At 36.8% G+C, this 12,795-nt stretch overlaps 1 protein-coding gene across 12 annotated transcripts in view; it reads left to right on the top strand.

Annotated features, from left to right (window-relative positions):
• Nucleotides 1-12,795, top strand: part of LOC114463992 (zinc finger protein OZF-like) — a 43,380-nt gene that overhangs the window by 6,143 nt on the left and 24,442 nt on the right. For 3 of the 12 annotated variants that reach the window (XM_028447992.1, XM_028447988.1, XM_028447994.1), the window contains exons 1-3: nt 8,549-8,625; nt 9,416-9,481; nt 9,592-9,649. In XM_028447992.1, the coding sequence (XP_028303793.1) occupies nt 9,431-9,481; nt 9,592-9,649 (109 nt within the window). In that variant the 5' untranslated portion in view covers nt 8,549-8,625; nt 9,416-9,430. Of the gene's footprint in view, nt 1-2,907; nt 6,062-8,476; nt 8,626-9,415; nt 9,482-9,591; nt 9,650-10,441; nt 10,928-12,795 lie in introns of those variants that run through there. The other 9 variants (XM_028447986.1, XM_028448001.1, XM_028448002.1 and 6 more) reach the window with 7 other exon arrangements.

Raw genomic sequence — 12,795 nt, 5'->3', positions numbered from 1 at the left:
TTTATAGCTTCAATAATCGCCATAGACGTTGATCTTTGACTCAGAAATCCGTATTGACCTTCATTTAATAATTCACATTTTTCTAAAATAACATTATAATCTATCACATAATTTTTCTAGAATTTTTGAAAATTGTGGGAGCAAAGAGACTGGCCAATAATTTGTAAAAATGTGTTTATTTCCATTTTTGTATAATGGAACGATTTTAGCACTTTTGATTTTGCTTGGAAATTTTCCTGATGAGAATGATAAATTCTAGATGTTTACAAGAGGTTTTGTGATGCTACTTATAACTTTTTTGACGAGTGCCCTATCAATGTCGAAGCAGTCTAATGAAAATTTGTTTTTAAATGTTTTCACGACTGTTATGATCTCTAGCTCATCTACATGAGTAAGAAAGATTGATTTTGGATTTCTGTCAATGAGCGGTCCATTTTTAGGACCTGTTAAAACTGTTTACCTTGTTTATATTATCACATTCTTCATTGTAGTCCATAAAATAATTTGGATAATCTACAACCATTCTTTATTACACTATTTAATATTCCCCAAACATTTTTGGTGTTACTTAGTTTTTTATAATATAATTTCTTACTAGATCTCATTATATCAGTCAACTTATTCTCATACAGTTTACACCTATTTATGGATTTTTTTTGTTTTTAGTTTAATAGATTTTATGTAAAGATTTTTTTTCTTTTTACAAGCATTCTGCAACCCTTTAGTCATCCAAGGACATTTTGCAAACTTCTTGTTAGGGACATACTGTACCTCTTTAACGGACAGTTTTTGTTGTACAAGACCATGAACGTATCCAAAAAATGACTAAAAGCTCTGTCCACATCCTGCTCTCTAAACTGATCTCCAGTCTTGGAAATTTAATTTGTCTTTCGGTGAACCAATAGAATCTTTGTTTTTTATTTGTTTGTATGTGTTTATCTTTATTACTATTACAGTATTATTAAAGATGTAACGATTCACTCAACTCCCGATACGATTCGATTCACAATACTGGGTTCACGATACGATTCTCTCACGATTTATTTTACAAAATGGGACTGTAGACAAATGATGATTTAAAAATATTCCTGTATTTTTTTGGGGGAAAAAACTAGAAAATACTGTACTATTTTCCTTTTATTTTTCATTGTCAAAAGAATCCCTTGATAAACTATACAAAACAATGCAATTTAACGAAAAATAAATCTTTAATGAAATAAATAAAGGAATAATACAAATGAAGAAGAAGCTTATTAATTTAAATTCTGGTTCTATAGTAAACAATGCAAAACTGCATAATAGTTATTTTTCTTTTTAAAAGTGCAACAAAAAATTTATTTTGTGCCTTAACAATTTGGACTTTAAAAAAAAAACCAGTCTGCACTGTATTTACGTCAGATAATTGTTTGGACCAGCTGAGGGCGCTGGTAACCCAGTGGTCGGTTGGTATGCAGCTTTTCTGTGCAGTGAAGAAGAGATGCTATGCTATGCTATCAGACAGAGCTAATAGAGAAACGGGCCTTTTACAGATATTCACGTAATATTACAGATATTCTTTCGGTGCTGAAGGGGTAAGGAATAATTTATGAACATGTTTAAGAGTAGAAGGCGGCAAGAAAGAAAGTAGTAGCAGATTAAGCCCGCCGCCTCAGCATTTGGACAAGAGGATAAATAGATAGCACCCTCTGCTGTTTAAAAAAAGTACTGCGATTTTCAGAAAATCGATATGAACCGTGATAACTATGAATTAACTGCTATACGATTAATCGTTACATACCTAATTATTATACTTCTAATTTTCATCATACAGTAACATTCTTGCTTTACTTCCGTGCTTGTTTTGTTACTGTCAATTTCCGTGTTTTCATATGTATCAAAGCCTTCAAAATAAAGTTACGCAGAATCAGAAAAGTTCCTTCTACAGTTTAAAAACAGTACAAGGAATTTAAATTGGTAGTTGGTGTGAAGAAGAAAATAAAATCAGAAATCATAATGATGAAAAGTATAAATGTATACAGTACATAGCTTAAAGCTAATCACATTACAGTGAGCTGAGACATATGCTAAGTAGTTTACTGAAGACCCAAACATGTTCCAGACCCAAACTCTTATTTTTATTTTTTGAATTTCAAATATCAATGACAGTATGAATTCATATTTTTTTCTCTCTCTAAAGTTTGAGCAAAATGAGAATTCTGGCGTCACTGGTGCAAAAAGCGACACAGGCTCTCCTATAGCAATGTTAGCATGTGACCCACTTTAGTGTGTCTGTGTGTAGCTCAGCACTATTTAAGCGTTTGTTATCGGTATCGGCAGATAATCAAAGTTGTTGCATCAATATCTGTATCAGAAACTATAAAGTGGTATCGTGTCATCCCTATAGTCACCATGTTTTACGTGTTGCATATGTTTGTTCCATCTCATAATCAGAATAGATGCTAAAGCAGCCATGTGTTTACTTCAACGTGCAGTTTATTGGACCAAACTAATGACAAAAGCGTGTGAATAACTGAAGAAAGTCTTCATGTTCATCAGCTGTGGATTCTCCTCCTCTGAAACACAGAAGCTGCTCAGCTTCAAAACAATACAGAGTTTACAGTTTTAAAACATACAATACTGTTATTTGAAGCATGGAGTTCTTTCTTTATGACTTCAACTATCATATTTAGCACAAATGAAAATAAAAATATCACTGATTCTCATAAATCTAAAGTGTTTGTACTTGTTTTACTGTGGAGCGTCACACATACATAAATATCAGTGCACACACCCATTCACTCGTACACATATTATAAATGTTATTTATAATAATTATTACATAATTAGACTGATATGTAAAGTAGAGCTGAGTCTAATGATGTGAATAATGAGTGTAGAGATGTCTCTGATGGTCCTGGTTGTGTTCAGGGTTTCCTGCAGATGTTCCTGATGGTGTTTCCTGTAAACATGGACTGAAGCTCCAGGATCATCTCCACATAAAGAAGGAAGAGGAAGAACTGTGGGAAAGTCTGGAGGAAAAGCAGGAGACGGATATCACGGCTGTTACTGTGAAGAGTGAGGATGAAGAGGAGGAAGCTCAGTGTTCTCTGCTACACTGGAGACAAAGTGAGGAGAACATCAAAGGAGAACCTGCAACCTGCAGCTCAGCTAAACTCATGAAAGTAGAACCAAATGGAGACATCAGTGAAGGCCCAGAAGCAGCAAACACTTGTACACAACAAGACACTGATGGAGAGGAAACAGACTGCTCTGACACTGAAGACAGTGAGGATTGGAGGGAACCTTTGTCCCAGTCTGAAGCTCAGAGTGAACACATGGACATGAGCTGTGAGAACTTTCAAACATCTGAGAACAACACCAAAGGAACATCACACAACACACAGAAACCCTATGGTTGTGATGTGTGTGGTAAACAATTTTGCAGACAATCAAATCTGAAGATCCACATGACAAGCCACACAGGAGAGAAACCTTTTGGTTGTGATGTATGTGAGAAACGATTTATATACAAGTGTCTTCTGAAGCTTCACATGAGAATCCACGCAGGAGAGAAAGGATTTGGTTGTGATGTGTGTGGGAAACGATTTAACAGACAGCGAAGTCTGAAGAGCCACACAAAAAGCCACACAGGAGAGAAACCCATTGCTTGTGACGTGTGTGGGAAACGATTTAGCAGACAACGAAGTCTGAAGAGACACACACAAATCCACACAGGAGAGAAACGTTTTGGTTGTGATGTGTGTGAGAAACGATTTACAGACAAGTTTGTTCTGAAACGTCACATGAGAATGCATGCAGAAGAGAAAGAATTTGGTTGTGATGTGTGTGGGAAACGATTTAGCGACAGAACAACTTTCAACAACCACACAAGAATTCACACCGGAGACAAACCCTATGGCTGTGATGTTTGTCATAAAAGATTTATTTCCAAGCAAGAAGTGATTATTCACATGAAAATTCACAAGGGGGAGAAACCCTTTGTTTGCAACGTGTGTTGGAAACAATTTGGCAACAGAACAGATCTGAAGAAACACACAATAATTCACACGGGAGAAAAAGACTTTGGTTGTGATGTGTGTGGGGAACGATTTAGCGACGAAACAACTTTTAACAACCACACGAGAATTCACACCGAAGACAAACCCTATGGCTGTGATGTTTGTCATGAAAGATTTATTTCCAAGCAAGAAGTGATTATTCACAAGAAAATTCACAAGGGGAAGAAACCCATTCTTTGTAACGTGTCTTGGAAAGAATTTAGCGACAGAAAAGATCTGAAGAAACACACGACAATTCACACGGGAGAAAAAGACTTTGGTTGTGATGTGTGTGGGGAACGATTTAGCGACAGATGTCTTCTAAAGATCCATACGAGAATTCACACTGGAGAGAAACCTTTTGGTTGTGATGTTTGTGAGAAGCGATTTAGCAAATTATCTTATCTGAAACGTCACAAAATAATTCACACAAGAGAGAAACTCTTTTTAATCACAAGTATACACTGAAAGAACACATGATAATCCACACTGGAAAAAAACCTTTTGGTTGTGATGTTTGTCAGAAAAGATTTACTAAAATGTGTGGAAAAAAATAATAGGAAGATCATATTATGAAGAAAAAGTAAAAGAAACAGACGGAGCTGAAGGAAGGGAGAGACTCAGACGATGGCGTCCTGAATACCTCTGCACTAGAGAGAAACTCTCTGGATGGGATGTTTGTAGTAAAACTTGTAGTTCCAAGAAACTTCTAGGGCCTACACTACGAAGCTGAACTTCCTCGTATCACGGTATCTTTCTGGATTTAATTTGTCTGTGCTGTATTACGACGCTGGCTAACATCTTAGCGAGCTAAATCACCATGGTAACTTAGGTTAAACACCCAACCTGGTCTAGTTATGAAGTGGATCAGATCTGAGCAAGTACTAAAGCCCCGCCTCCTGACTAATCAGCTTTCTTGTAAAATGAGCTGCCCATTGTTAGAAGATCCTGGTTGGTACAGATCTGACAACTGAGTTTAGGAAAGAAAGATTATCAATGGTTAAATTAATCCTTTTATTTAGTGATGACATCATTTCGGAAACACAGATTTACATCTGATGGACTGATCTACAGTCAGCTGATGAAGCATCAACTCATTCATTAATTCATACTCTATCAGTGGTGTTGATAGCTTTTCAATGTAGTAAGTCCCCGGGACCCACAGGTGGTGATTTGAGTGGGTCCATGGGAAATTCAAAGGGTCCCCAATAAAAAAAGTTTTTTTTTGCTATTTCTTATATTCTTCTATTTCTTAAATTGTAGTGTTAAACTCTCCTCATGGTGGTATGATTTGGCTATAATTAGCAGATATATTCATGTATGTTCAAAATGTATCTGAAATTAAACAAATACAATTTCAAATCTGAAAAGTTTATTGCATAACTGTCACAGTGACAGGTTATATTGCACTTTTGTAGCAACATTAAAAAACACCAAATTAAATGACTATTTCAAATTAAAACAAAATGGTGTCTGTTGTACAAAAATAAATTATCAATAAAAGTGCTGATTTTAACACAAACAAAACATTCTCATCAAAATAAGACAAAATCTTCTTGTCTGAACATCAACTAAATCAAATGAAGTGAGTTAATCACTATGAAACTTATAGCACAAAATTTAACTTAACTAACAACAATGCAAAATCTGTTAATAAAAATAAAATGATCAGATATGTCTGTGGAGTATTGTCAGCAGCTAGTTAACTGGCTGATTGTTGTTGTAGTGGGTAAACTAATATGTACTTAAGGGGATCGTGAGTTAATGCGTAAAGGGGTCGCGCTGACGGCTAGGTTTTTTTTGTTAGTTACTGTGATCTTAAACATAAGTTGTTGTTTACAATGTATCGTACCTAGCAACATCACTGCTTACTACTAAGAAGTTTGTATCTTTGACTTAGGGCCCTATGAAATCCGTTTTATTTTTTTCCAAATTTCGTTTTATTTTTTCCCAAATTCTGTGTTTTCCACTTTAATTTTTTTTAATTCCGTTTTTTAATAAATATTTATCATTTTTAAAGAAAAGATTTGTTTTTAAATCCAGTGAGAAAATAAAATAAATGAAAAAAAAAATCATAAACAAAAATTTATGTAAAAAATTAAGGGAGATACATTTAAAAGGTAGATATAAGTTGTAGTGACATGGATTATTCTAATTGCTCCTTTTTAATTATTTATATGTTATATAAAGATGTATGAGAACATCATTAATGACACCCAATTTCCTCTCAGGGATCAATGGTTTACTGAATCTGATCAGGTTTAATTAATGATTAAGTTTTGATCAACTTAGTTTATATGAACCTATTTTAAATGATCCTATCTTCTGTAGCTCTGATGAGATGTTGTTTGAATGTAACATTCTAATAACGTTGTTCAAACTAACTTTTATTTTGTATACGGAAGTTCCCATAAAATCTGTTGTACTTGAGGTAGCTAGCTGACTGAATGTTTTACCTATAGACACGGTCAAAAGGCTGGAATAAAAAGAACTAAATGACAACATGGACTGAGTTATTCTTAGTTAACCAGACACAACAGTTTGAACACTGAGCAGGTGAAGATGATTAAAGCTGATCACGTTCTCACGGAGCACCGCGGCGCTACACAAAAAACGGACCGAGCTTTCAGGGGGGAGGGCGGTGCACTTAATAAGCGGTCCCAGGAAACATTTTGAAATGAAATCTGTGTTAACTTGCTAGTTGTTGTTGTAGTGGCTAAACTAGCATGTACACAAGGGAATCATGTGTGTGCTAAGTTAATGCGTAAAGGGGTCCACTGATGGCTAGATTTCTTTTGCTAGTTACTGTGATTTTACACAGAAGTTGTTGTTCACCATGTGTCGTTTTTCATGGGAAAAATGAGGTGCGTCCCTGGGACACATGGATAGTGGATTTAATGCGTCCTTTTAGATTTTTATGCGTCAGGGACGCAGGACGCGTACCGAGCAACATCACTGCTCTATAGTGAGGCTGACGGCATCAGCAGGAACATACTATAGTTAAACCATGTGCTCTCACCTGAAATCACCTGGGTTAGTGAACATATTTATATCCTGCTTCATAGTACAGCATCTCTCTGACAGTAAATGTTTAAGTGAAGCTAACATATAAATCCAGGCTATAATTATCAGACTTTGTATTACTATTTGTTATGATCTAATTTGTTTTAATTCTGTTCCTTTGAGCTGTCCTGTGTTTTCCCTTTGTCTTAATTCTGATTACTTTTTTCTTTTTTTACTATATATACTTTTCATCTTTATACAATAATTAGTATTAGATTAGAAGTGTTCTAATAATCCAATAGTCATTTTTATGACCTTAAATTGAGCTTGAAGTGAATCATGTAATTGTTCATCTCTCACATGTATTTTAATTACATGATACCTACCTCACTGATTTCATTATGCACTGTTGAATTGTTGATAATAAATGGTAAACCTTATTTCTGGGTTTGGTTAAAGTTCTTGTTTTGTCTGGTTATTAAAGAGTAGATAGAGGTCAAACTCTACCCTGGCTCATTAGAGTTTAATGGTGATTTATTTTAATTAACCATTCTTTTCAAAAAGGGGAGTGGCACATTAGCATGAAGTTTTAACATAATTAGCTCAATCATTAATATTAATAAATAACTCCATCTAACTCCTACAAACAATTAGATTCAACTAATCAAAGTTCACTTCAATGAGTCTTTTCCAGTTGGTTATTGTTCCAGAAATCGAGGTAAAAAAGTAAAAAACCATGGTTTACATCAGACTTGTTAAAAATGTTAAGGAACAAAAATAAATTGTTCAAGAAATATGTCTCTAATCCTACTATGCTTGATCTAAATATCTACAAAAAGTTCAGGAATAACTCTATTCATTAAGATCTGGAAAAATTAAGGATTTTCAAAGCAAAATAAACAATAATTCAAATAATATGAAAGCAACTTGTTCAAAAATACATTTTCTTCCTCAGATACCAGTTTACCCTCAGTGTTTGTTGAAGGTTCAGTTACATTTGGAAATTATTTTGTCGCATAGAAATGTAATAACTTTTTAGTTAATTCTGGTTCAGAGCTAGTGAAAAATATATTATCCACAAGTCTCATCCTTTTAGCCCGCTGACATTAAAGAAATAAGTGATATAAATGTTTAACTAATTTTTATAATAACTCATCTATAATGTCAGGAAGAAATATGTAAATAAAAATATTGGTCAAATCTTGTCATCAGTAACATTGTGCCATTTCTTGATGTTATATATTTTTTAACTTTATATATATATATATATATATATATAAAGTGGAAGCTTTGAAATAATCCTCTGAGGGTTTTCTGTGTTTTTTAAATGATTTTCTAACTAAATAAATGAATAAAAGTGCATTAAACAGGACATGTTGGAGGACTCAGAGGACAGACTGGCTGTGGTGGGACTGGGAAAGAGACGCTTACTGGGCTGATCCAGAGAATATAAAGACCTGGATAATGTAGGAGGTAAACAGATCCAGAAGAGGGCGGTAGAGCAACAATAAGGATGTAAGCAGCAGATAAACACCAAAGAAGAAGAACGAGGAAAAATCCGTAGAAGAAGAACAAGGAGGAGAAGGTAAGAATCTGTTCTCCGTCTTTAAAGCTGATTATTGTCGGTCAAACCTCCTTTAGGAGAACATCTGCACCGTTTTTATCTTCCTAACACTGACGGTTCCACTCAGCCCAGCCTCAGGGTAACACGGTCACCAGTTGAACCGTTGTCACGGTCTGAGTTCACATCGGTCTGAGATCGGTTGTGAGCATGCGCACTACCGGAAATTTAATTTATGCTACTTCCGCTTAGCTTTTTTCTACTTCTGTCGTGCTGAGATAAAATTAATTTCAAAACTAAGTACGTAGCAGTCACGTACTGAGATTTTAAGAGGAACTCAGTACGATGTGAACTCAGACCGTAACACCAGCTCAGCGCTACTGTTCATATAGATCTATATTAGATATATGCTACTGTTCATATAGATTTATACTATATACGTGTGCTACTGTTCATATAGATGTATGATAGCTATTAGAGCCCTGTCTATTCAGGATATTTGGGGCAGATATCGATATTAAAAACATAATAAATTACTTACTTGCTTTATTTACTTACTATTGAGGGGAAACATACAGAGACAGAGTAAATGTGTCCCCGTACTGCATCACAGCCATTGGACTGGTTGTTAGAGCTACTATCTTTACCAGGGACAACATATTTATTCCTGATTATTGTTTTATTGGGTTTTCTTTACCTGCGATTAGTTCTTGTTGTTATAGATCTATGCTGATCTATCCTGACATGTGTACAGTGATCTTTTGATTCCATGTTGACCTTTAGTTTAAATCTTCTTCTCTGTGAATAATTGCAGTTGATAAAGGAGATCATGACTCAGCAAAACCAGGAGGCAAAGCAGACTGACAGAGAACCTGAGGAGGTAACATCACAGATCTATGACCATGTTTACTGCAGACTTCTCTAACCTACATATTTCTACAGCTGTTCACGCTCATCATTAACTGATTAAATATATTTACTGTTTCCCAGAAACTGGAAATAAAAGCTTTGTTCCAGACCAAGAGGATTCCAGCCAACGTCCTGTGTGGTAATTAAGTTGACTTTTATTTTGAAATGAATGTGAAATAACTTCTAACACAATGTTGTTAAGTAACCTTCAGTAAAACACATTTTTATGATATAGAAACATCACAGTTACATAAATGTATCTGTACATTGTAACTGTTTTCTCATTAATCTAAAATGTTGGTGCTTGTTTTGCCATGTCATTTATAATAACTAGTGCAGTGCCTGTAGGAAGTATGTCTTGCTATACAAAAGTGTGATGTTAAGTTTTAATTTCTCTTTAATTCAGAATAAACTCCTCTTTAAAATGACCTTGAAAACACTTGTTTCCTAATGCAAATTTAATTCTAAATTAAACACGCGCACACATGCGGACGGCACCCCAGCCCCGGGACAGACTGCCCCCCGGCCGGACACCGTCCACCCGCTGCCCAGAGAGTGACTGGCGCTGCTGCACCCACAGGCTGCCTCTAACCCAGCAAACTGTTCCGCGTGATCAAAGCCAGCAAAGGCTCAATCCACAGTGCTGATGTCATCACTTCTAAAATTTGATAAAATTGTCCGTTCCCGGTATCATTGCAGTCCAAACAAATCCAACGTTGCACACCTTTGAACCAAGCAGCAGCCATGTTGAAAGTCTTGGGTCAATCTGAGCCTGATTCACAAAGATATTTGAGGAACACACACACTGACAGAGATTCTTTGCTTTATAGATAGATTATTATGTAACTAGACTGATATGTAAAGTAGAGCTGAGTCTAATGATGTGAATAATGAGTATAGAGATGTCTCTGATGGTCCTGGTTGTGTTCAGGGTTTCCTGCAGATGTTCCTGATGGTGTTTCCTGTAAACATGGACTGCAGCTCCAGGATCATCTCCACATAAAGAAGGAAGAGGAAGAACTGTGGGAAAGTCTGGAGGAAAAGCAGGAGACGGATATCACGGCTGTTACTGTGAAGAGTGAAGATGAAGAGGAGGAAGCTCAGTGTTCTCTGCTACACTGGAGACAAAGTGAGGAGAACATCAAAGGAGAACCTGCAACCTGCAGCTCAGCTAAACTCATGAAAGTAGAACCAAATGGAGACATCAGTGAAGGCCCAGAAGCAGCAAACACTTGTACACAACAAGACACTGATGGAGAGGAAACAGACTGCTCTGACACTGAAGACAGTGAGGATTGGAGGGAACCTTTGTCCCAGTCTGAAGCTCAGAGTGAACACATGGACATGAGCTGTGAGAACTTTCAAACATCTGAGAACAACACCAGAGGAACATCACACAACAGAGAGAAACGCTTTGGTTGTGATGTGTGTGGGAAATCATTTAGCAGTAGATCTTATCTGAAGATCCACTCAAGAATTCACACAGGAGAGAAACTCTTCAGCTGTGACGTGTGTGGCCAAAAATTTTCACAGAAGCCACATGTAATAAATCATATGTGGGTTCACACGGGGGAGAAACGATTTGGGTGTGACATTTGCAGTCAACGTTTTACTACAAAGTGGTATCTGGAGAAGCACCTAAGCATCCACCATGGAGAGAAACCATTCTGCTGTGATGTTTGTAGTCGACGTTTTAGCCAGAACACACTTCTGAAGCGTCACATGATGGTTCACACAGGAGAGAAACCATTTTGCTGTGATGTTTGTAGTCGACGTTTTAGCCACAAGACACATCTGAAGCGTCACATCTCTGTTCACACAAGTGAGAAACCGTTTTGCTGTCATTTTTGTGGTCGACGTTTCAGCCAAAGCACACATCTGAAGCATCACAAGATGATTCACACAGGAGAGAAGCCATTTGGTTGTGAAATTTGTAATCAAAGCTTTATTCAAAAGGCAAGTCTAAAAAAACACTTGAGACTCCACACAGGAGAGAAACCTTTTGGTTGTGATGTGTGTGGGAAACGATTTAGCAACAAAACACATCTCAAGATCCACACGAGAATTCACACAGGAGATAAACCTTTTGGTTGTGATGTTTGTGGTAAAGAATTTAATCGCAAGTCTAACCTGAATCGACACATGATAATTCACACTTGAGCAGGGCTCTGGACCAACAGGGGGCGCCATGTGGACCCAGACCCACATACTAAACAGGGCTGTGTCCGAATAGTCCCTCCTATCTCCTTTCCTATCCACTGTTTTTTAACCCCCGGAAATGTTTAAGTAGTTCATCATTTCCTCTCAAAATTCGGGATTTGCTTGTGTGTGCTGTTTGAAAACCGGCTGCTTATCTCCAAAATGGTGACTTCCAGGTTGATGACGTGCTTGATACATAGTTCTCACAGGCCACATGACCTTTCCGGAGACGCCATCTTTGAGGGCAAGCTTAGAGGCACACTTGTCTTGTTTACCTGCTTTGCTGCATTCTACATCACAAAAGACGGTTAAAATGTCTTACCAAACCAACACAAATGGCTAGAAAACTACCCAAAAAGCAGTGTAGAGATGGTTTAGATAAACAAACGAGACACAGATATGACAGTAAGTTGGAATGCATCAGTATATATCCGTACAAAGTTTGTCAAACCAAAATACCGCTGAACACAAATACCTTCCTGTTATAATGTTCATAGACATTCTAAACTATTTGGTTTGTTCTAACTATGGAACAGTTAAAGGCTTTTAAATCTGTGAACAGAGGCTAAACTTGTTTCAGTTGCCCACAGCAATGGTGCCGGGTCAGGAAATGCCCGTATATTGTGACCTGTGACGTCATATGGGAACTTTGTATATGTTTGTAGCCTATTTCACCCAATCTAACCTCCACCGGGGTTAATCTCAAAGCAAAAGTGGTCCTCTGCCGCCCTCTAGTGTGTGGGTTTGACCCTGGTTGTAGTGGTCCAGTAGGGTGTGCGTGTGTTCCTGGTTTTATTGTGCTGTGAAGTGGTGGTGTGCTTTTTTGCAGTGTAGTTTATTGATCAGGGTCCTGTGTGTTAAATGGGGCTGGGGCGGGGCCTTGTTGTGGAGTTCCTCTGAGCTGTGTTAGCACCTTAGTGACTTAATTAAATAAAGATTGTTTGTATCCCTCTGTCCCGTGGTGTATTTCTGACCTCTGACCTCTGACCAGACAGTGTTAAAAAAAGATGGTGGCATCAAATAAGATAGAACCCTATGCGACCACATCCTAACAACTCACGCTAGCAAATTAAATTACAATATTTT

This window comes from Gouania willdenowi, chromosome 5, assembly GCF_900634775.1.
Source record: "Gouania willdenowi chromosome 5, fGouWil2.1, whole genome shotgun sequence".
Taxonomy (NCBI): Eukaryota; Metazoa; Chordata; class Actinopteri; order Blenniiformes; family Gobiesocidae; genus Gouania; species Gouania willdenowi.
This window is presented reverse-complemented; position numbering and strand designations above follow the sequence as displayed.